At 28.3% G+C, this 26,224-nt stretch overlaps 1 protein-coding gene across 3 annotated transcripts in view; it reads left to right on the top strand.

Moving 5' to 3' along the window:
• LOC136973901 (paired box protein Pax-6-like) overlaps nt 1–26,224 on the top strand; it is a 51,920-nt gene that overhangs the window by 20,922 nt on the left and 4,774 nt on the right. For all 3 annotated transcript variants that reach the window (XM_067268702.1, XM_067268768.1, XM_067268827.1), the window contains 3 exons: nt 7,829–8,175; nt 18,301–18,535; nt 22,820–22,969. In XM_067268702.1, the coding sequence (XP_067124803.1) occupies nt 7,829–8,175; nt 18,301–18,535; nt 22,820–22,969 (732 nt within the window). The remainder of the gene's footprint in view (nt 1–7,828; nt 8,176–18,300; nt 18,536–22,819; nt 22,970–26,224) is intronic.

Consider the following 26,224-nt stretch of genomic DNA (forward strand, 5'->3'; position numbering starts at 1 on the left):
TAAAAATAACTTTTTTAAGAGTTGGTGTTGTTTCCTTTCTTTCTTAAACGGGAATAGAAATTAGTCCGATCGATCTCACTTACTACCGACACTATTTGGGGGAGTGAGTTTTATGACGTCACTGCACCTCTAATCCTTTTCCCGCCCCTCTTAACTGTAGGAGGGCTCGAATCAACCGGATTTCTTTTAATTAATTTTTCAGATATTTTTAAATATTTTAAAAAGTTACTCAATTTTATTTATTTATTATTAAAATATTTACATATTTTAATTCTTAAATAATATATATTTAGGTATTTATATAAAACAAAGTGTATATAAACATTAAAAAAACTTTTTTCGTTTATAAAATATTTAATTTATAAGTTTACAATTTAAAAATTATTAATAATTAACAATTTAATTGATTTTATAACTTAAAATTATCAATATTAATGTTCTAAACTGTAATTTTATATAGAAAATATGAAAGTTGAATCTGTTTTTATCTTATGGAATCTGGTCCTTCTAATTTGTATTTAAAAAATAACAAGGGCCTGCTATTTTTCTCAATGGGTTACTGTAGCATATTTTAATATTAATGAGATGTCGCGCACACTCAGACTATCGTAATTAGGCCTTTCACATATTTAAAATGTGGATTTATTTATCGAATTATAAATTTTAAGATGAGTTAATATATTTTCAAATTAAACAAATGCAAGTCCAAAATATAATTATTAAGTTTTGATTAACTTTGATTTGTTGTGACCCTAAGCTGTAACATATAAATTCCCTCCAGCAAATAACGATGTAAAAATGTGAGGCCCTAAGCTATAGACTCCGTAACACGAGGCCCTAAATTGCAGCTTAGGGCGTCGCGTTTTTAACACACGAATTTTAATTAGAGAAGCGATAAAGATTTTTATCTTTTAACCTGTATATTACATAAATATGAAGTTTTATTTCATAATTAGTATTCTCCAATTATATATATTATTTATATTTCCTCGTTTATTAAATTAAGATATAAATAATTTAATCGCATTCCAAACTTCGGAAGAATGCAATTAAATTAGTCAGCACAAAGAAAGTTTAAGGAAGTGTTATATAAATAACATAGGGATGACTTTAGTTAGATATATAAGTCAATTTTAAGCGTAGAATTTGCATATTCAGTAATTTATTCCTGATTAGAAACTGTTTTCAGTTACAAATTTTTTCCTGTTCTATTTTTACATGAAATCGTCTGTAGAATTATTCATATATTTCCTATAAGAACATTATCCTACATGCATATTATTTAAGCATCCTGGAATAGTAGTAAGTGATCTTAATAGTTTACGATGTATTTAGGCATTGCAGTACAATAATAACTTACAGTTTTATGGGTTATAACTTAAATGTATAACTTACTATACTCTGTTATATAATATAAACATAATTTAAAGTAATGTTTGCTTATACTTGAAGTTATCTGATTGGCTTCTGAATTAAAATTTAATTTTTTCTCTTGATTTCTCTTTCGTATCTACAGGTATTCCAATATTAAATCATTTAATAATTATATAATTTTAATATAAATTCATTAAATATAATAAATACAATTAAAATTACCTTATTTTATACGCTAAAGTAATGTAAACTAGGGTTTAGTGTAATTTACATAATATACTGTACTTCCCCTAAACTGAAGAAATTTGTGTTTAAGTTACTTCTCGAGCCATTTTAGAGTCCTAAAACATAAAAATTCTTTATTTAATTGTAATTTTAAAGCCTCAACGTCTAATTATAAGTGTAGTGTAAAAATTTGTTATTTAATTCTATTCTCGTGAATTACATTGAAACAAAAGTATTCTCTAATTAATTTGATTCGAAATAATATTTCTAGTTTTACCTACAGATCATTTCAATAAAATCATATAGAAAATTCTAATTGTCTGCTTTAATTAATTAGTAAAATGAACAAAGAGAAAATCTATCAAAAGGATGATAGTTTAAATGACAGTAATCACCATCTTGTGGTCTAGCTGGATTACTTCACCTAATGACTTGGTGATATGTTATCTCACTATGCTTTTATGAAGGTAATCTTCAGTCATTCGTTAATTACTTCGAATCTCAAATTTAAAATTATATTCCATAGAAATTCACAATATTATAATCTACAAAATCCACTTAGCAGTGAACAATATTTTAAATCTAAAAGAGCACTCCTATACGGAAATATCACAATATAAAGCTTAATTTTATTTATATAATAGCTTAATTATATATTTAACTGTATATCCGAACGTTTCCTTAATTAGATTTCGAGCTAATTCCAAATTAAAATCAATTATTATAATAACGCAACCGAAACAAAAATTAAATTTTATTATAATTCTAGGTTATACGCCTTTAAAATATAGAAAGAGTTTTTTAATACTTTACGATGTATTTAGGTTGTGTACAAGCGATTTAAATTTATAAATATGCATTATAAATAATACATATAAGTTTTCCTACTTGGAATAATAAAGGAATAATTGTAAAAAAAACGAATAATAAATTAAATAACGCATAAACTTTGCTTGCGCATTATACACGGAGCGCGCATTGTTTATCTTTTATTCTTTCTTAAAACAAAAACAAAACAAAAAAATAAGATCCAAATAAATTGGAACATAATATTTATTGTAGATTCTAAACAATTTTTATTGCCTTAATGGGCAAGATGGTATTTGGCAAAGGGAAACGTTTCGTCAGATGGTAACAAATCGAAGATTGTTCGTGCCAAATGTGAAGCTATGCTACTGTGGAAAAGAAAAATTGCAGCCGTTAAAACACCAGCATGTATCGATTGAACGACAGGTTTTGCCGTTCTTGTTTGTTAGTAGCGTAGGTAGGAATCGAGGAGAATAAGGAAAAAATAAAATAAAAAACTATTTCTGCTGACTAAACTTTTCTTTAAATCTGCTTCAATGCAAAGACTTTGTACGTCTCGTCTAAAAGTGTTTTTAGTAATTTTTATGCGATTACAGGCTTTGTAAAGTTACTTTAGATAACGCTTCTAAGCCCAAGTGAAGGGGAGTAATAGATATTTAGACATTAAAATAAATCTAGAAATATCAAATTTATGTTAAAATATAGTGCGATTCTAAAATATTTTATGTATAATTAATTCAGTTTTAATGGGTTAAATTCATTTAATTAATATTAATAATTAATCTTATTTTGTTTGCTGATTATACAGGAAAAATGTATTAAACCTAACAAAATTGGTCAAAAAACTTTAAATTTTTAAAATTTAAACAGTCTTTTGCAAGCTGTCAATGAATTAAAAAGTAAATTTTTTAATATAATTATTTACTTATTAATCATTATATAAATACACAAGAATGAATCAAACAAAATTACGTTTAAATTACTTAAAAAACGCAAAAATTTTTGCAGTAAAATTCAATAAAAAGAATTAACTAATAAAAGAATAAACTCTTAAATAATCTCTTAAAATTAAAAAAAAAATAAATAAAATAAAATAAAATTCCTTATTAATATAAATTTATTACATTAATAACTTCAATAATTACCGTTTCATTTAATAGTAAGCTTTATATTTAAATAATTATAATTACAAAAATCATAAATTATAATTAAAGTCGAACAAAGTTGAAATAATAAAAATAATCCATTTAATCAACGTATAAATTAATTTATATACATTTTAATCTGAGAAAAACTTTAAATATTATTCATTGACAGCTTGCATAATTCTTTATACCGTTAATTGCATTTGCGGGGATATAAAATAAAGTTTTAAAAAGAAGATTCCTTGCAGGCTGATACAGCATTTACTGTGTGCGTGTGTGTGTCTGTGTGTATGTGTGTGTGGATACTGTTAAGGGAGAAAATATTTCTCTTGAAAACGACGACGGTAAATTTAAATTCAGTTACAACAGCAATTAAGTAAGATCAGTGGGTATAAATCAACGCTAATGTTCTTGGTTTACAAGTCACATTCGCCAACGAGAAGAGGCAGCTGTGACGCCTCCGATGCGCGCGCACTTCTTCACTGTTCACTGTCTCATTATATCCCGTCATTCTTTGCTGTCATTTATCCTTGACTTGTCACTTTCACTCATCCTGTGAGATTGTAGAGTCTACACTGTTGCTTATAAGTCGGAGCGTTTCATCTCGTAATTTGATTGATGAAAATATTTTCGCTTTTTCTCGGGATATCTCTTACGTTTTTTTTTATTATTTTTTTTACTTTTTTCCTTTTAAAAAAATGATAAATATTTTGTAATTTAATTTAAAAAGTTTAATGGAAATTCTTTAGCTCGTTTCTTAAATAAAATGTCGACAAATTAGTCATAGAACTCGTCTTATACGTTCGAGACCTATCGGGAGTTGCTACCTTTCTAGAATAATTTTATAGAATTTCTCTCGAAAAATTTATTGTTTGTGTTGTATTTTGTGCAGTTTACAAATTAAATTAATTATTTTATATAAATTCAGAGAATATTTTTAATTATTTTGCTCTTTATATCGACTTATATTGCAGCAATTAAGCTTAATAATTTATGTTTATATTTATTTTCAGGAGCTTCTCTATAACGAATCGAAGCTTTGATTGAACTTAATTTATTAAATTACTATAAATTTGAACGATTTATTGAAGAAAGTAACTAAAAATAAGACATCTTAATTATACAAAATCAAAATTTATATTCAGAGAAAGGTTAAGAAAAGTTAACTCGAATACCAGGAAAATGACTTGCGAAATACATTTGCAAGTATATAAAAATCTTAAATTTTATTCAAATATATTGAATTTCCTGCCTTATAAATCAAAATATATGAAAGTAGAGAAACGTAATTAAGTATACTAGATAACAAGGTATAAAAAATTCAAGCGCATAAAAGTACAGTATCAATAAGAATCTATCAATCAACCATTGGCAAGGACTGTTAATAGTTGTGGCAACTTGCCATTCAATGACTTCTATGAAAGAAACCATTTCTTAAATTATTCAATACTTTATCATTTCATCATAATTTATATTTTTTTCATATTTATTAAATTTGCAGTAGTTTACTGTAAGTTTTAGGGTCTATTCCTGTAAATTTGTCTACTAAACGAAACATTTTCTTTGATTTTATTAATGAAAAATGAAAATACAGCTTAAATATAAAATTATAAATAAATTTTCTTAAGATTTATATTATTTATAAGATTATCGAAGCAATTTATACATCGCAAAGTATTGTACCTAAATATCAGCCTCACAATACTGTTTCTCTCACGCAAAAGTTTTTTATGATGAATTTTTTAGTAATTATATTAAATTAATTAAAAGTTGTAATTAAAATTCGCACAATTCTTACGACAATTTAGTTATTCCTTTTATTATTACAAAAATTATCATCAATAGGCATCAATAATTTTACTTTGAATTGATTTCACTGTTATCTTAGGTCTCTATAGCTTATTTGTTGCTATTATCTAGCTGTAGGTCCTATAGATCTGTATGAAGAATATAGTTTTTCTTAAATAATATATTTCTATATTATGGCTTTATTTATTAAAATTTTCAGAATGAATATCCTGTAGGCCTAGAACGGTTTCCCAATCCGTAGTTGCGAATTGGGTAGTACTACATTGTAGCCTACTTTTAATACTATATCTTTTATATTATATGCTTTATACTGTAGTTTCTAGCATATATTCCCTGTAAAACTGTGTTGTACACGTACAGGATAGGTCGACTGTACCGTAGAACTAATACAGGAACTTATATTCTATACTGTATAGACTACACTAGTATAGAACTTTGATGTCTAACTTACTTGTTTGGATCTATTCTAATAACAATATAAACAAGAAAATAACTTTGTGCTAATTCGTTTCTATTAATATCATTATAATCTACAAAGACTCGTATATTTTGGGAAATATTTACACACGAAAATAAGATAATCGGAGTTCTTGTATTGTGAAGAAGGGAAGAGTTTTGTACTTCATCCCAAACAAAATATCAGTTGTTTAACTGAATGGAAACGAAATTAACAAGGGGAGAAAAGCAAAATACAATTTTATTTGTAAATACGGGTAAATAAAACATGCAATTTGAGAAAATCAATGCAAAAAGTAGTAAGCTAGCGGCATAAATTGCAGCTAACAATACAAGATACGGAAGCAGAAAACTGCACTATTATGCATATTTTAAGTGTTTTTATAAATCTATTTCATAATTTAACGAAAAGTTCGAAAGATAATCTTACTCTAAAGATATAATATAACCTCTAAAGATAATATACTTCATTTTAAAACGTAAATGGTTCCTGGAAAACCATCATTAAGCGGGTCGTAAATCTGATTCTGGTTCTAATAGGCTCGGTGTTATAAATTGGGAATTCCTGTATTGATAACCCCAAAAAAGGCAATTTTTTTCAATCATTCTAGAAAATTTATAAACAGGAATTTACTCTAAAAGGTGGATTCTAGAAAAATTGATTACAGGATATCTACAGGATAACAATACAGTAGAAGTATTTCCCAAATAATACTCCACAAGTTATCTTTATGTAAATTGAAATAATTTAAATTAAAATTCTACAACATTAAATAATGACTTTTAACAGTAATAATTCAATAAATTATTTATTTTTTTAAATTAAAATTATATCATATTTATTAAAATAGTTAAGTGTTAATTTACATTAAAATTCTCTTTTAGTGTTTCGATAAATTTAATATTTAAAAGAATTGAACCGTTTAAATTTTGTTAATAAAATTCTGTAAAAATAATTTTGTATTATTTTATTTTATTATAAATTAAATTACTTTTTAAGCTTAACTAAAAAATTTTAAAAGCACTTTTAATCATTCAAAAGTGATAAAAGCCATATTTATAATGTAATTTAATTAAAATTACTATTATTATTTTATATTATATTAAATTAATCATAATTAAGATGTTTTTTTATTATTAATATAACTTAATTTTTAATATAGGCTAATCTACCCGTTAACCGTTTAAAAATACGTTATTTATATTTATTATAAATTTAAAATTAAATAATTAAAGTTAATAAGAAGAAAATTAAGATATATTTGTATTATTATTCTTCATTTTCATTTAATAATAAATTTTGTTTCAATGAAATTAAGCACAAATTTACGATGAAATCAATTTTATTTTCGAACAAAATGGCGAAAAAAATTTATTTTATTTATTAATTTTTTTTAAAGAAAAATAAATTAAATTTTATAAAATAAAAAATAAATAAACTCGATTATTTAAAAAAATCTTAAAAAATTAAATTGTATTTTTTTAAATATAGCCTATAAATATAGGCCTATATATATTATTCGCTTTTTTATAATGTTTTAAAAAAATAATTAGTATTTTTTTAAAATTAAAAATAGAATTGATTTGTATTACTATTTTTAATAAACCTAAAGTATAATTTAAAGGCCCTATTTTTTTTTAAAAAAAATAGGGCGATTAAATTAGGGCCTACATCTGATTTAAGTAACTTAAATTTATATTATTTTACATTATATTATACTTATATACTGTACTTAACGACTTAATAACGTTTAGCTAAACATATTTAAACTTCTAATAAATTAATAATTAAAAATAAAATTTTCATAAATTAATTATTCAACAGTCGCCAATTAATTAGTATAATTGATGTAATTATCCGAAAGGATAAAATAATAATAATAATAATATAAAATTTTTCTAAATAATATTTTTTTCGAGATACTCAGGAACTTAATTCATCTTATCTTCGTTTAATGTTAAATGGGATTAAATTATAGTTTTATTTTTGTTTTCTTTTTCCCCCCTGACAGGCCACAGTGGCATCAATCAATTGGGTGGTGTGTATGTCAACGGCAGACCTTTGCCGGATTCGACTCGCCAAAAAATCGTCGAATTAGCTCACAGTGGTGCCAGGCCTTGCGACATTTCACGTATCCTTCAAGTGTCCAACGGGTGTGTTTCCAAGATCCTCGGGAGATATTACGAAACAGGTTCCATCAGACCACGGGCCATTGGAGGAAGCAAACCACGCGTGGCCACACCCGATGTGGTCACCAAAATAGCCCAATTCAAAAGAGAATGCCCTTCGATCTTTGCTTGGGAGATACGAGATCGGTTGCTGTCTGAAGGAGTATGCACAAATGATAATGTACCCAGCGTGAGTATTCCATTGTAGTATACATATATATATATATATATATATAAATATTCCTCTATATGGCACTTCACCCTATTGTACTGTACTGTACCGTACTGTACTGTACATATGTAATCGTTTATTACTTACTTTACAAGTAAGTGAATTACACTAAAGTGTTTCAATGTAACCTTTCTTTATAGGCCTGCTGTTCTGTTTAAACAAGGACTTAAATACAACTTTTTTACACTTATTTTAAAGCGATTTAAATGTGTTTCGAGACTACAATAAACTTACGGGCCCGCACAGTAATATATTGTTAAATATAGGTATGAGACATAAGTGGTCTTTGTAAACAAATAGCTTGACTTTCATGTAAATTAACCCCTTTGCAATCTATAAGAATATCAATTAATTAATTTTTTGGGTAAATTAATACAGTTTTGTGATCGCAAATTATTATTTTGGTATGTTAACAAGGTTTCAGACTCGTAGACTATCAGTATAAATACAACAATTTATGTGTTTATACATATTTTAGAAAGAATTTTAACATTAATTGTGTTAAATATTAAGCTTTTAGCGTACTTTAATCTCAACTAAAGCTTTTTTTTTAGATCTTGATAATTTCCTAATTTTGAAAGCTTAAATTATGTTACTCGCCCTACTTGATTGTAGGCCTTTGGCATATTTTAGTGCTTCTAAAATTCTTAAATTTTGAACGAATATAGATCTATAAAATTACAATGATTAATTCTTAGCTACTAAACTTGAGATTAATCTTATTTAAAAGACAACAGCATTATCTAAAGGCCTCACTCTCGTTAATTAATTACTATTTTAGTGAGTTAGACCCACAACAAATCTAAAGTAAGCCCCTTTAGAGTACAGTCAATAAAGTCTATTTAGAACATTCTGTCATTTAAAATGATTAAGTTATAGGCCTATATTAAGATAATTTATATAAGGCCTACAGTAATTTATACAGAAAAAAGTACGCTTTAAGGATAAGTAGGATAACTCAATTCAAAACTACGGGGTGAAAGCCCATAATGATCAAATGGGGAATTCAAAAGAATACTTTAAAGTTTGAGGGATCTATTGTAAATTCCAATAGGCTATTGAATTTTGACGCCTTTCAACGTCACTCCCATCTGATTTGATTTTAACGATATTTGAAAAATGATCCGATTTCGATGAAAATTTTCTAAAGAAATTTCAGATATTAACGGATTTTTGAGGAATTTTTGTAGATTTTCCTTGAAAATTATATTATCAAATCTTAAAATTCGCTAATTTAATTTATATAACAGCAAACGAAACCGGAGATAAGCGGAGAAAACGAATTAATAAGTTAATTACAGTTAAACGAGTTAAAAGATTCTATATTTAGAGAATTTATTTCAATTAAAACAACGTTTCTCAACCTTTAACTGAAGAAACACGTTACGCGATCGTTAAGGGATCGCGACCCACTAGTTGATAAAAACATTACATTAAAATATACCGCTAACATAGTTAATTTATAGGAGACTTTAAGGGCATAAATTTTCTTTTAATGTAGGCCTAACATATAATTACTGTATATTATCATATCAAAAATATAAAGAATTATATATTAAATTTTTGACATAACTTAAACATATTAAACGTGTTACAATATTATTGAATCGATGCGGGTTATATACGAAAAACTTCTAGTTTTCTTTCTTCCCTTTGCATGGTTTAAACTTCCATTATGTATTATTAAATTTTTAGAATATTCTTTTGATTCTCTCCAGTTTTTTTAAAGATTTAATACAAGATTTTCAGAAATTTGCTCCACTTTTTTCCCCTATATTCTCTACATTTCCAATGAAAGAAATGCTTAGGGAAACAATGTCCGCGAATGGTTATAAAACAATCACATGATCTTTTCTAATTATTGATGCAAGAAGAAGAAGAAGAAGAAGATGAAGATGAAAAAAAGTAGATTCCAATAGTGCTAAAGCATCTGGCTTTCGCGACCAAATACTGAGGACAAAGTACAAGGAAATTAAACCACCGTTTTCCACAACTCTCCTGCCTAACTCTTTTAATTAAATAATTAATTAGGTTTTTATGTCTATACTCATCGTCGTTCGTTAATTAGGCCAGGGGCGCCAATGCGTACCAGGACTTACTATCCGATAAGCCGAAGTTATCGAGACGGAAATGAGAGACTGTCAGGATGATTCTTAATGTGCATCTCTCGCTACCTTCTTCTTCTTCTTCTTCCTCTTCTTCTTCTTTTTTATACTCCTCCCCTTTATTTTTTCCCCTCGCTTCTAACTCTCTTGTTTCTATTTTCTCTTTTGCTGACTGCAACATCTGGAAAATAGAAGATTCCTTAATTGTATCTTAAAATTATATAAGGGCATTTTTTCTTCTTTTTCTGTGTGAAGAAAGAACGGGTATCCTTTTATATACAGGGAATACTAAATTAAATTTAGTTGATATTCCACCCCATCTATCTATATGTTATACCAATTACATTCGCCTTCAATTGAGGTACGGTCTTCTATCCCTATAAACACATCCTCGGGAGACTCATATAATCCGATAGTTGAACACGCGGTGGTAGTAAAATATATAAGCTTGTTAGTAGGTGACAATTACATTTTGGCAATTGGCGCTGCAACATGGGGTAAGCCTCAAATTGGCTTAGGGTAACTCCTGTGGGAGGAAAGTCGCCTATACATAATGTCTACCAGATTTTGCCTGGAGAATCGTTTAGTAAAACTACCCGTGAACAATTATTTGTCTTCGAAAATATATCAGGAAAATTCCTGTTTTCTTAAAAATTCAACAAAGTATTATTGTTTAATAAAATTATAATTTATTATAATTAAAATCTTGCAGAGTTTCGAGACAAGATTCTTCTTACTAATTCAATTCAGTTCGGTGGTAAACAAATGAGGCATGAAACTTTAGAATTCTTTAGAATTAATTATAGATTTTAATTAAAGATGCCATTATCAAAATGCCACCAAAGACCAATTTATCTTTATATTTATATTAACCAATTTTATAAATTTCTTTATTGAAGAAAAAAATAATTTAATTCTGTTAAAATTATATAAATTATTTTCGAATTTTTAAAGGATTTTGTTTTTCTGTTAAATTTGCGCTTTCTTTGCGTAGAAATTAAGCATTCTCAATGGAGAAGAAAACCTTAAAAATTCGAAATTTTTAAAGGTTTTTAAGGTTAAATTAGCACTTTAAATTCGCTTTTTTCATAGAAACTAAGCATTCTCAATGAAATAAAAACAAAAATTCGAAACTTTTTAAGGTTTATACGGTTAAATTAGCGCTTTAAGTTCGCTTCGTTTCCATAGGAATCAACCATTCACAACGGAAGAAAAAAACCTTAAAAACTCGAAATTTTTTAATGTTTTTAAGGATAAATTATTTTTAAGTTATAAAACAATGAATAAAATAGAAAAACAAGAGTATAAAAATACCAATGTTTGGAAACTTGATAGAGAAAGTAAGTCCTTTACTATAGCTTGGAGTATTTTGGCTTTGCTATAACCTAAAGCCATTTCTTTTTCTTCTTCTACTTCTTCTTTTATTTTTTTATTTAGTCCCGTTCTGATGTTTTTTTTTTCTTTAGATAAGACTGTTCTTTCTTAATGTCTAAGAACTAATAAAGATAAATGCCCAAAGCAATACGAGGCAAATAGTTAAAATCTCAAGATTAAGTCTCTCTCTCTTAGTGGGCTTACTATTTATATATAACAAAATTATTTTTTAGTGGATTTATAAAATTACAATATTGATTTTAATACATATTTTAATAGTGGTTCAGTACAGTACATACACTTTAAAATAAGGTTTCAGGCAAGTTTAAATGCCTTTATATTTGTTTAAATCTAGAAAAATTGGTTGGAAGGAAGGAATCTTTAAGGAGAATAAAGCTTGAAATATTTAATTCAATTAAATCGTTTCCGTTATTAATTAAAATCCTGAAGAAATTTAACAGTATGAAGCTTAATTTTATTTAGAATTTTAAAATATTCCTGTGGTAAATCGAGTAAAATGATTTTTTTTTCTAGTAGAATTCTAGTCTCCAGTGAAAATTCCCCTTACATTTACAGCTCTTAAATGTATATTTTCTTAAAATATTAATGAGTTTAAGACTTAATATCAATTAATTATTACATAATAAAGCTATTTTAATGTATTTCAAGAATAAGTATTTATAAATTTAATAAAATTTTACCAAAAACGTTCGGTTAATTCACACAAGTATAGCGTAGTTAATTTTCTCATTCTACTTCATACTACGATCCATTTTTTTCCTAATTAATTTCCTTAAATTAAAAATGATAATAATCAAAAAATAAATTGCTATAATAAATCTATAATTCTTAAATAATTTAATATAGACTTAAAAATATTTTTTTTATTTTATTAGGAGATACATGATTGGTTAACGTTACTCGCCATAAGCTTTTAATCCAATTATATTATCGATTCATGTTCTGTACTTTACATTATATTCATAGTCTTTCATTGAATTCATTTACAGATATTGTGAGTGATATATTTTCTTTTAAATCTGTAATATTTTTAACTTTAATCTTGCAAAAAATAAAATTAAAACTTTATTTTTATTCATTTTTTTTTATATAGAAATAAAAATCAATGTTAAAGTACTGTATTCTACGTTAGAATGATGAATTTTCCTTTAAATTATTGCAAAATTCGCTAATTCTGCGGATATTTAAAAGCTAAATATTATAAAATTTAAAATTATTTATAATTTTATTACATTTTAAAAGTTTTTTTTAATTTTTGTTTTAATATTTGGAAATTAGGCGATTATCTTTTAATCAAATTTATAAAATCTTCAGATTTACACTCGGAGAGCGCTTAAAAATATAGGTTTATTTTAATTATTCAAGTATTAAGTATTATTTCGCGCATTAAATAAAGTCAAACCTCTGTATAACGTCCCTCTAAATAGTGCCACGTAAAGCGCCAATGAATGTTTGATTTTGCATTATAAGCGAATCTAAATCACGTCTTTTCAACTTATATTTAAACCTCATTACAATGTATACATTATATGGTAAAACTTCGATTTAGCGCCGCCATTTGTTTTCCCCTAAAACAGGCATTAAACCGCGTGTGTCGCTAAACTGAATTACTTCAAACAACAAGAATTACGCATAATAATGGGAAAAAATCAGTTTACAAGTAGGCCTATTCGGTGGCTCTTTACGAGAGTGTCGCTATTTAGAAGGGCGTTATATCGAGATTACGTTGTACTGTACCTGTTATTGTTTGACGTATTTCAGTTTAGTCCCGCACTCGAGTTGTGGAAAGGGAATGGAAGTATGGCCGTAACTTTATTTCATAAGTTATTTTAAAACTTTTAAAAAATTTTATTCTAAGCAAAATAAATTAAATTTAAAGTAACAATTTAATTAAATATATTTAAACTTAATCTAAAGAAATTAAAAGTTGCGTGAAAGTCGCAAAACGAAACGATTTATTAAAATAAAATTTAAAAAAAATTATTTCAAATTATTAGATTTATAAATTATTTTTTAATATTTTAGTTTTAAAAAATTTATATTTAATTTTCTCTCAAGAAAAATCCAATCCAGAAGGATTTTATTTTTATTAATTAATTTTTCCCTAGATATTTTTATTAAACTGCTATTTTAAAATTAATTTTATATTATTTACTACGATAATTAATTTTAATTATAATAATTTTAAACATTATAAGGGGCCATTTTAACTCTTAAAAGATTAATAACAATTAATCTTAATTAAGTAAAGTGAACATTGTTAGGTTAACTGTATGCAGTTTCTCTACTTCTCGGTGCCTTATTTATAATTATAAATGGTAAAAATTAATATATTAATGTTTAAAATAACTTTTAGGAGTATAAAAATGAATTTATCGATAATTATAAGCGATAAATTAACATTAAAATAGCAATATTTAGTCATACAAGTTACTGTATCTGGTAGTGTGTAAGGAAAGAAAATATACTTCAACATTACGGAATTTTGCATACTATAATGATCGTAACCATGTAGTAAATAGGAAAAGAATATAAGCTTAATTCTTTCCTACTAAAGTTTGATATGGGGGCAATCTTTTTATCATAAAAGAAGTTTCCTGGAATGCCTCCAATTTAACTACACGTCGTTACTATGCGTAACGTTCTAAGCATTCTAGCGAAAAAGACCCCGTTATGCAGGATCAGTTTAAGTCGTGTGGAGGAAAGTGAACCAGAGTTTTAGCAATACTAACGACGTCCATGGTAATTCTTTCGCCGTGCATTGCAATTTTACGGTACAACAAATGTCGACATGCCTTCTTACATAAACCGGGTGAACCGCTGGGAGTTTGCATAGGGTAGAGTCTCGACCAACCTCTCTCACTGCCTGCAGGAATTGTCGAGTAAAGATACAGTACGTAACAAGCAGCGCGGAAGAAACGTGAACGTGGAATGTTACGTAAACGACTTTGTAGAGTAGAGAGAGTTTGTGTAAACATAAAGAATAGCTTAGCCCCTGGGCCAAGAAATCTTGCAATAACAGTCAACAAACACACAACTTTTACTTGCATTAAAGAACATTTCTTGCATAACAGTTTAAAGAACTCGCTTCTATAGTAACTGTATAGTACAACCTCGTTTTATCGTTTCATTATTACGCATCGATCGCATTCACTCGGTGAAGAGCTCTCTATTATTCGATTGATAATTCAAAAAGATATAGAAATTGTTTGAATTTTTTCCTTTCTTGAGTCGAAAAAACACAGTTTATTTTCTTATCATTTTATAAGAAAATAAATCTTCACTTATAATCTATACATACAGGCCTAACGTCATGTAGTAACCATCCGATATAGCGAACTATTATGTTGGCTCTGCCTGTTTTTTTTTTTTTTTAATGTATATAGTGAACGGTTTAGCTCAGTCCGTTGAGAGTTCACTATATCGAGAGTCCATTATATATTTTAGTAGAATTTTAGGGAAAAAACGCTTAGTTGATTGATCTACTTTGCTATGGGTCTATGCTAAAAGTAATGTATTAAGTAGCTACTTTACTTTGCCATTAATTAATTAAAGTCGAATTTTCTGTACTCTACATATTGATAAGTAGAATAACTTTAGAAGATAGAAAAATAGAATAAAATTAAGTAAATTGTAGATTATTTGAAAATTGAATTGAGAATGAGGATGGTTCGAAGTGAATATCTTTACAATTGACTATTTTCGTTTTTTTAAATTAATCATTAATAATGTAAATAATATGAAATTATCTATTAAAAGGTATTTTAATGTTCATTTAAAGTTTCTCATGTTTTGTTTTCGAAAAATCATTGCTTACTCACTCTTTACTTCGCACTTCTCTATCAATTCCCATTGCAGTACCATTAATTCATAATATGTAAACACTTTAAAATCAATTTTAAATATACATAAATATTGAATTGATTATAAAATATTCTGTTTTTAAAACATTTAAATCTTAATTTTTATTTTAAAAAATGTGAGCTAAGAATTGTTTATAACTTTGCGAAGCGAAAGTGTGCATTATACCCTATTATCTAGAGTGAATCTGAACATCGGTGGATGGCGACTGATTAGAAATTGTAAAAATTAGAATTAAAACTATAGAATAATTGAGAAATTAATAATTTATATAAAACTATAGAATTTACATAAACAAGTAAAAAAATAATAGAAAACATGAGGCAAGTAGTTTCTGAAATTTCGAGTTTTATGACAGAGTGAAGCTCAATTTTTTTTTCTTTCATTCTTTGAAAGACAGATGAATATAATATGAGCATAAAGACTAATGGAAATTTTTTTTGGTTCCTTTCATACATTCCAAAATAAATAAGAATTTTTTTTTAATTGTGTTTTCGCCGATCCAATTGGTTTGAGATGCAATGAGGTAGATGATAATGCCACAGCATTGGTTCAAATTGAATGATATGACATCTTTATTCATGTGTTAGCGAGGATCTTACAGTTTTAGTTCACGTATGGAGTGTCTATTCTGTAAATTTTACTGTTCGTTTTCTGTTACCATTTTTAGTCTCGATACCCCGTTTTTGATAGGTCGAAGGAAGCAATTTGCAAAAGATCGAATATTTTCAAAAATTATAAATATATTTATATCCTTTCCAATCATTTACCTCATCTATGTCTCATATTCACCAATTTTCTGTAGGCCTTATTTTTGGCCTATAGAAAATTGGTAAATATGAACTTATAATATTAAAATAAGTCTAAAAATTAGTGAATATTGGCACAAAGTATCAAAATAAACTCTAATATTTGGTAAATGTAAGCTCAAAATATCAAAATAAGCTGTAAAGGTGGCGAATGTGGACTCTAAAATATCAAAACAAAACAAAAAAAAATTAATATTTTACCCGAAGAAACTATTTAAAAATTATTTAAAATCCTTATAAAAATCAAAATAAAATATATTCTAGGATCTATTTAAATTCGCAAATAAATCTAAGCATTTTAAAAGATGCCTCAAAGCTCAATTCTGAAAAAATGGGCTCGGATGACGAAGAAAAAGAAAGAAAGAAAGAAAGAAAAAGAAGTAAAGATACATTTACTGCGTGCTGCAAAACTCTAAATCTGAATCACTCAGTAGCTAACTGACTAAACTACAAAACCTAAGTGAAGTGAAGTAAGACGATATGATAAATGTTTCATAGAAATATTTGATAGTATACTTCTAAACAAGAAAGTCTTCTCTCTTTCTTTCCCTGCTGTAGTCTCTCTCTCCCTCTTTTTTTGCCTTTCCTTTGCCGACAACAAGAATTTGATTGATGTTCCTAGATTTTAATGCCCTTCCCCGTTGGAGAAAAGACGAGAGTCAAGATGTTCCCTGTACAATAAATCTCTCGGTCGTGGAATAAAATATTAGATGGATTGTGAATGGTAGGTAACGAAAAATTGCTTCTTTTCAAGCTTTTCTTTATTATTATTATTATTATTTAAAAAGAAGGAAGAAGCAGGTTTATGTTAAATTTCATTATAAAGACGAGGATTTGTGTAGTAAAAGTCTTTGTAAATGATGTTAAAATATGGGAAAAGATGGAGCCTTTAATGATAATTAAATTAAGTAAAAACTTTAAGATTTTTTAAGGATTTTTTCCCTCATTGAGAATCCTATATTTCTACGGGAAGTAAGCCAAGTTGAAGCGTAAATTTAACATAAAAATCCTTTTAAAAGTTTTTAAAATAATAAATAAATTTAATTAAATCCGAGAAGACCTTAAAATAAATTAGAATTTTGATAAATATTTTGAAAAAATAATAATAATTCTAAGTCGATCTTTATAAGAGCGAAAGTTATCTTTTCTTCGAGATTGGCAGATTAAAGAGGGTTTTTATTTAAGGTTCGTTAAACGGGGTGATCAATAAGTTAGGCTAACCAATTTTGTAGATAAATTCTAGTGTTATTACTGTGATAAGTGGTATTATCTTCCGACATCTTACACAACGTATAGGTTTGCCATGGCGTGATTAGGACTACAGTGCATGAAAACAAGCCATTGTAAAACTTATTCTCATTAAATTGCTATTTAGTTTAGTTCAATGAGTCAGTTTCATGGCTTCTTTGTTAGTTTATAGACTAGCGTTAAATAAGTTTCATTCAGAAATCTTTTTTTAAAAAAATGTATGTTCAACATATTGTAGAATGAAACGGTGTGTAAAATTTGTATTAAAGATGCTAAATCTTTTAAAAATTGAATCGTTTTTCTTAATTTTATAAGATGATTTATTAGACTATACAATATTCTGCTTATTATTATCCTTATTAAACCTCTAAAAGGGTATTTTAGGGCCGTAAAATATCCTTTTAGAGGGCATTTTAAGAGCCTTTGATAACCTTAAAATGCATTTAGAGGATCTTAATAAGAATAATAATAAGCAAAATATTGTGTAAAGGCATTAAGGATCTAAATATTAGGGCTTTAAAAAGGCACCTAAGATGTCATTTTAGAGGTGTTGAGGCCCTAAAACGTGCTAGCTTTTCTAGCTTCTAAAACGAAAATAATAACCAAAAAAAAAAAAATCGATTTTTAATTGTAATTGTTTAACGTATCTGTCTTAAATTTTTCAGGTTTCGTCCATTAATAGGGTCTTACGAAATTTGGCAGCACAAAAAGAACAACAAGTTCAAGTTCAAGCACCAGACGCTGTTTACGATAAATTACGGATGCTCAATGGACAAGGATGGCCACGACATAATCCATGGTATCCTGGAGGTGCTACGTTTGGTGGAATAACCCCGGGTTATGTTCCACCAGTCAGTAGTACAGCTCTACAAACGGAACATCAAACGTTACCAAAGAAAGGTAAAGTTTGTTAAGGGAAATGGTAACATTTTTCTTACTTGAAATTTATGGAATTATCATTTTGTAAATATTAGATTTATGAGACTTTATAGAGTATTTTTATCTGGTCAGAGAATTTTCCAATTTTTTTTTTACCTCTATATAACAGCAACTCTTACGTCACGAATCAAATTTCAGGCACGAAATTTATCCATCACCAGTGGACCGTAAATCGAATTTTCGCCTCTAAAGTAGCCTATTTCACAAAAATCGATTTTCAAGGTGCCGTGATTGGTTATACAGATCAGTAACATAACACGAGTTTAAGTTATTCATGCTGTTACGATAGCGTTGTGTCGTCCAAACAAATTGCAATCGTGCATTTAATTACGCGCAATCTCCACCCCCCTTTAGAACGTACAGACGTTGATTGATGATAAATCGTAATAGCATTTATAGGAGAATTTTATTAAATAACTTACGTAACGTGTCTCTGAATTACGTTACAGTCTTTCTAGTAATAATATAAATAATAATACAAAACATCTGAAAGGTAGAGTAACTCGATAAGTCTCATAATTTAACTTTTCTACTCCTAGTCATTACGGGGGACGTAATAAATCAAGAAGAGAGTTATATATCAAAAATTCTTCTCACAGATAACACTCATCAGCGTCACATCTGTAACTTTTACCACTTTTCTTTCTGGTGTCTTCGATGCACGGTTTGTTAAAGGAACGTTCAATTCTACACGCTGCAACACGTCCATTCACAATGCTTTGCTCCCTGGCGCGAGAGGTCTGGATAAGATATAGGGGTATTGCAGAAACGATACACACACACACACACGAATTCCCCTTTACCAACCCCTTTAAGAGAAAAGATAAAAGACAAGCCAGCCAGCTAGTGCAATCTAAGATAAAAGACAAGGAGATTGGTGGTCGAGCATTGCGGTTTTGCGGGCAACAGGAGATGCCCCACTATCATTAGACGTCATCATGTACCAAACAGGAGCAAGTTATCTGAAGTCTGATGGCGAGGACAACAGGTCCAATGGGCCGGACATTGGCTGCTTCTGATTATGATACCTGGAATAGCGACTATCGGTAACTCGCGCTTGGTTAGGCCACACGAGATAAGGGAATGGACAGTCGGACGTCTTTTATACAGACACCTTTCTGTCTGCTGCACTAGCCAATCCGCTGATTAACCCAAACTCTATTAACTGGAGCGCAACAGAGCAAAATTCCAGAACGTAATTGCGCAGAACCCATTTATTTTTAAATTTTTTAAAACGATATTTTCTCGAAATGGCCTAAAATTAATTAAGTTTTTTTGATGACGTATTCGAAGTTTCGACCGTTTAACGCGTGATAATAAATCGGGAAAGGAAATTTTTGCTATTTTTTTTTTACGCTGATTTATATTATTGGAAGAAGCCGAGCATGTCGGATTTTTAGTACAAGTTTTTACTTCCAAAAGCATCTTATCTTTCGGGATTTTCCTCTTTTCTTTTTAATCAGGTGAATAAAAATAGATAAAGAAAATATTTTAAAAGTTTGTACAAAGTTTCTCATCTCTTAGGTTCTATAAAAGGAGCATATAAAACCCGGCCATCTAATGCTAGAGAAAGCTTGAATCGGTCATAAAAAAAAAGGGAAGGAACCCATTCTAAAGCAATGCTCCTCTCTGAAAGTAACAGAAGCCAGGAAATTTAAGCTATCTTTCCTTTTAGCACGGCCACGTCTAAGGCTAGGCTAGCTTTATCACTGTGCTAGAACAGCCACGGGGAGGGGTGGAGACACGGTCACCATAGCAACCAACCGGGGTCCTATCTCGTTTCGGGCCGAACGAGTAAAACGAAGTGACGGGCGGGTCCTAACGCGGTCGCCGCCCACTCAGGCGGAAATCGACGATAACGCTTTTCCCGTTTCCATGACAACGTCGAGGCCCGGGATAAGGGGGGAAGAACGTCCCATCTAAGCTTTCTCTACCCACCCCGTTTGTATAAAATCGTGGGCTAGCTGCTGGCTTTCAGAAAACTACCGAACTTTTAGGCATGCGTTGCAGGCATTTTCGGAAGTGGCGAGGATATCGTCTATCTCTCTCTCTCTCTCTCTCTCTCGCTCGCTCGCTCTTTCTCTCCCCCTCCTGCGAATTGAAGAGAAGCCATTATAGTGAAGGCTGTCTACTCCCGTTGAAACGGGCCTGGCTTATATCTTAGTTGGTCCATTTTACCGATACACGTTGGCTCCCTTAAAGCACCAATTTAGGGGATGGGACTAGAAGTTTTAGAAACTTGGTTTTTCCATCATTCTTGCTGATGGATTCTCTCTCGCTCTAAATAGATCAAGGCCTGCAACTTACTATCGCCTCTTCAACAAAATGCATTAGTTTCAGACTTTCAGGCATTTCGAAAACTTTTAACTTTATTCAAGCGTTAAAAAAGTTTCCGGAATACACTTCAATTTTTTGAATTTGAAATTTTTCCCATTTCCTTCTTTCCTAAATTATAATTTCCTTTAATTTTTTTTCTTTGTATTTTAGAAGGGGGAAAATATATTATATAATTGCCATTTATACAAATTTTAATTTAATTTATAGAAAATTGTGTTTTAAATTAAAAATCTTTTAACACTGAACAATTTTAAACACCTTTAAACACGCTTTAATGTTATTACAATTAACACATTTCTTTGACTGTAAAGTGTTTATTTTTTGTTTCATTTATACACAATTATTTAATTTTTAATAAATTTATAAACTTTTCTACAATATTATAAACAATTCAAACTGAATTAAAATCTGTGAAGATAATTTATAATTAATTTAAAGATTGATTGGTGATAACGCAGCTTAAATCTCCGTTTAGATCTTATTAAGGTAAAAAGAATTAAAATAAAACCATAAATAAATGAATTTTATTATAAATTTTAACGATTTTTCTTTAATTTAACAACATTTCATTATATTAAACAGAGTAAAATCGCGAGTAAGTAGGTTCATTATGCTTTTTTTTTTTTTTTACATTATTCGATTTTATATTATAATTTTAACGATATTTTTTATAAAAAAAATAGATCTAAATCAAACAGGAAAAAAATTACTTTGATATTCCAAGCGAATTTTATATTTATAAAGAGAGAAAGAGAGAGAGAAATAAAAATGATATTCAATTTCTATATTTTGAAGAACTAAGAATCTGAATCACAAAAATGGCATACCGGCTGACAAACAAATCAGAGAAAACAAAAAAAGGGGGGAAAAAGGAAAAAAAAAAGAGAATATTCTTCTGTCGTTTTGAAGAAATCCCTTCAATCATGCATATATTGAAGTCGTACGTCGATTTCTACCAGTTTTTCTGCAATAACACTCTCAATCGATTGCTGGGGCACATTGCAAGTTAGTATCAAAAGTAGTTATTGGATTTCGAATCGAAAAAATTTTATTTTCCTCCCCCTTGCACTCCTCTCTTCCAATCTTTCTTGTACTATAGAAGGCCATCGACCAAGGAAATTTTATTTTAATATGATCCGTCCGCGACTGAAGATTTTCTCCCTGTGTTCAGGTTGCAATTGAAACTACGATGCAATGCTTGGTCGAGCAAGTGATGAGAGAGACGTTCTATTCTCATATCTTTCTACTTTATGCAGAAGAAGCAATAAAATAAGAATGAATGTCATCGATCAGGATACTTCTTGTTGCCAGAGACTGCTATTAACAATTGACGGTGTTAATATATAACCCGTTTTTGGACATTGTTTTAACCTTATTGAATTTAATTGTGTAATTAATTTTTCCTTTAAAATTAAGTTTTATAACACTAAAAACTTGGCTCTAGTCTTTAGTCATGTGTGTTCTTTATAAGGTTTGAAGTAGGTCGTGTGAATATACAGCTGTGTTTTAAGGAAAAAACAAGTGTTAAAATGATAAATATTCATCTATTTCAATAGACAATGGGGTAGATATTTAATTGTGTTAAGTTTCTGTTAAAATTAAGGTTTATATAACACTAAAAACTTGGCTCTAGTCTTTAATCATGTGTCTTCTGTGTAAGTAAATATAGTGTTTTATACGAAAAAACAACTGTTATACTGACTAATATTTATCTATTTTAGTAAATATTTAATTGTGTAATTAATTTTTAAAATGGTTTCTATTAAAATTAAGGTTTATAACACTAAAAACTTGGCCCTAATCTTAAGTCACGTGTATTCTTTACGAGCGTTTGGGTTGTGTAAGTGAATATAGTTGTGTTTTATAGAAGAAACAAGTGTTATACTGACCAATATTTATCTATTTTAGTAGACAGTGGGGTAGATACTGACGTATCTACTCCGAGTGATCAAAGTGCCAACGGTGAAGACGATACCAATGCTCGAATACGCTTGAAAAGAAAATTGCAAAGAAATCGAACTTCCTTTACGCCCGAACAAATAGAAGCCTTAGAAAAAGGTACGTAAATCGTTTAGAAATTATCATTTTCCTTATAAATAAATCACAATTAAATAGAAGATATTTTACAGTTTCCCTGCCTAATTTACTTGTATTTTATTATAATTTATTTATATAATTTTTTTCTAATTTAGCTTGTTTTAGACGCTAGCATCATCGAGAATATGTAAAAAAATATACATAGTAGAACCTGTTTAAAACGGAAACCTGTCAAAACCGGTACCGCGCGATTCCGATTTACACAGGTTTCATATAGGCTGAAGAATGTAGGCTTATAAATATTCTTATAATCAATAAAGGGGGAACCTGTATAATTTTAATTAATATACAATGAAACCAGCTTAAAACGGAATGACACGGCACCGAATATTTCTTCCGGTTTGGCAGGTTTTCGTTTTGAAAAGGTTTTTTTGTTTTCCTAGCATAGAAAATCGCTGGGTTCTGAAGAAATTTTCCTGTTTAGGCAGGTTTCCGTTTTATCCAGGTTCCACTTTAGACAGGTTTTAGTGTAATTAAGTAACAGTTTACGCACTCTATAATTAAATAAACTTTTCAATCTTTTTATAAGCTGTAGTTTAGAATTTATATCCGTGATAATTTGCTTCATAATTTTGATTTTTGTAATGACAAAAGTATTATAATCAAGAATTTATCTATAATTTCTTGATTTTTCTATAATTTAATAACTTATTTATATTATTGAACTTAGTATTATGGAATTCGTTTCTCCTTTATAGTTTCTAACACATATATATAAATCACCTTTCACAAGTTAAGACCTTAATAAAATAATATAAAATCACTTCTTATTATAGAGTTTTCAATATTATAGAGTTTTCTATATTATAGAGTTTTCAAGAATAATTATAAATTAAAAAATTAAATAATATTTTTGTTTATATTACTTGTATTTTTGATTTTTCTTCAAAGAACTAACTTTATAATCCTTATTTTTCTTGAAGAAACTAACTCTATAATCTTGAGTGAATGAGATGCGTACAGCATCTCATTCACTCAGGATTATAGAGTTAGTTTCTTCTTAATTATAATTAAAATTAAATTCTATTTTTAAAACGATTTGCCATTGGTCAGAGTGATTTAATCTGTCGCCTATGTCAGACAGATGGACAGAACAATCCTGATTTCAGTAATCCATCATTTGAAATAGATCGAAAATTTCATCTTTAAACTTTTTCTTCTTTTTTTCTTTTTTTATTTAATTTGAAATCAGTGGGGGGATCTAGAGCATTGTTGTCTAAAATTGTTAAGAGAGAAATTATAGAAAATCGATTAAATTCTCGTGAAAACAATGATATATTATAGAGAGGCACAATTAGAAAATTTCTTTCTTAATTTTCATCGACATATGACTAGAGTTAACTTAGTTTCATGCAACTGAATTAATTCAGTTGCATGAAACTAATGATTTTTAACTTCTAGATTTGTTAAAATTTTAATTTTTAAATAAATTTTCAAATTAAATATCGTAGAGCATCTTAAACTCGAGATGTTCCTTAAATTCGTAGCAGCATCATTCCTCGAAAGGATGCCCAAGATTATAATTTTATATCATTTTTCTACTTACTAATTTAAAAAATCTAAAAAATCTATATAAATCTGCATATTGATTATAATTGATTTTAAACGTATTTTAGTCTTTAATTAAATTTTTAAACTATATTCTAATTATCATCTAGTTTGCCCCTTTTAAACAGTGAGAGGCTTTGCTTGGTAAACATTTACATCTTATTAGAGGTAACGTGTGATGTGGATCCCATACTAATTTGTAAACCTGTTAAATGCAGACGTAACAGCCGTAACAGCTTATAATAAAGTAATTTAGATACAATTTATATCTATTTCGCACAGATCGACAGAACGTCCGCATCCACTCAGACAGTTTAGGTGACATTTAAGTAGCTCGCGAACCCCGAGTTGATAGAGATTGTTGTGAATATTAACGATAATTTAATAATATTTACGACTTATATCCAATTAAAGTTAAGAATATTATAGAAAAGATACATTTCATTAGAATAGTATAAATTTTAAAAAATTTCGTTAATTAATTAAAAAAAAGAAGAACAATTAATTATATCGTTTCAACCATCAGCATCCGATTTTATTTCTTTATTTTATATTTAATTCTTGTGAGAATTATTATATTTACTTTCTCTTTAAGTTCTCGAGAAATTCGAAAAATTTTTCTTATTTAATTTTCTAAGCTACGACTTTAAAATTAAATAAAATATCGATAAATGTCGCATCGAGTTGACCTTAAAAAACCTCACTCGAGACATTACAAACCTCATAAATGTATCAATAAATAAATATATAACGCTACTTCTTCAATTATTCATACTTTATATCTAGAAATCTCACGAAATTCTTAATAAAATATATTTAATTTGCGGATTTTAATATTATTTACTTGATTTTTATTCATTAGAAAATAGGAGGAGAACGTAACCTGTGTGATAAATGGAGGAAAACGTGTGATAATTCAAAAAAATGCAGCCAATACGAGGGATTTACCAAATATTTATATATATATATAAAGGTTTTAAATTCAATTTTTATCGATAAATAAATATGAAACGTCCTCGACTCTCGGATGTCTCCTGTATTGAGTTTCGATCAGAAAGTCCATACAATAACATTCATTTTTGAGTTTCCTTACCGCATTTCTCTATTGAATATCCAAAAAAAATCTTCCGAATTTTTCAATACTTATCCCTATAACCTAATATACTAAACATACAATTGATCTTTCGATTTAACAATTGTATAGGCCCTACACTTCAGACTTGATTGCAGCCTAAGTTTACGGAACCTGCACGAAAATGACAGGCCTATTTTCAATTTAGGCCCCAAAAAATGTTAATTTTTATACATTATTTTAGAATAAAGGGCGTTTATCACTTTTCTGTAAGCTATATTTTAGGCCTGAGGAAGGTCTGAAGACCAGTTAACTGTATTCAGTTTTATGTGAAAAACATTATATAAATTAGTTTATTTTGATAGATAAGGGGTGAAAACAATGTTTTATTGATTTTATTCGCATATTTTTATAGCTTTTGAAGAGGGGTGGAACGACATCTGTCACTGATCTTAACCGCTTCCAGCAATTGTATAGACTATTTTGAATGTTAATTATTAAAATCTGTTAGTTCTAACGTGTAAACATGATGTAATAATATATATAATTATTTTATATTATATAATATTAACACTTCTAGTGACGTAATGACGTGC

Source organism: Centruroides vittatus, unplaced genomic scaffold (assembly GCF_030686945.1).
Source record: "Centruroides vittatus isolate TY-2023 unplaced genomic scaffold, ASM3068694v2 contig_10, whole genome shotgun sequence".
NCBI classification, from domain to species: Eukaryota; Metazoa; Arthropoda; class Arachnida; order Scorpiones; family Buthidae; genus Centruroides; species Centruroides vittatus.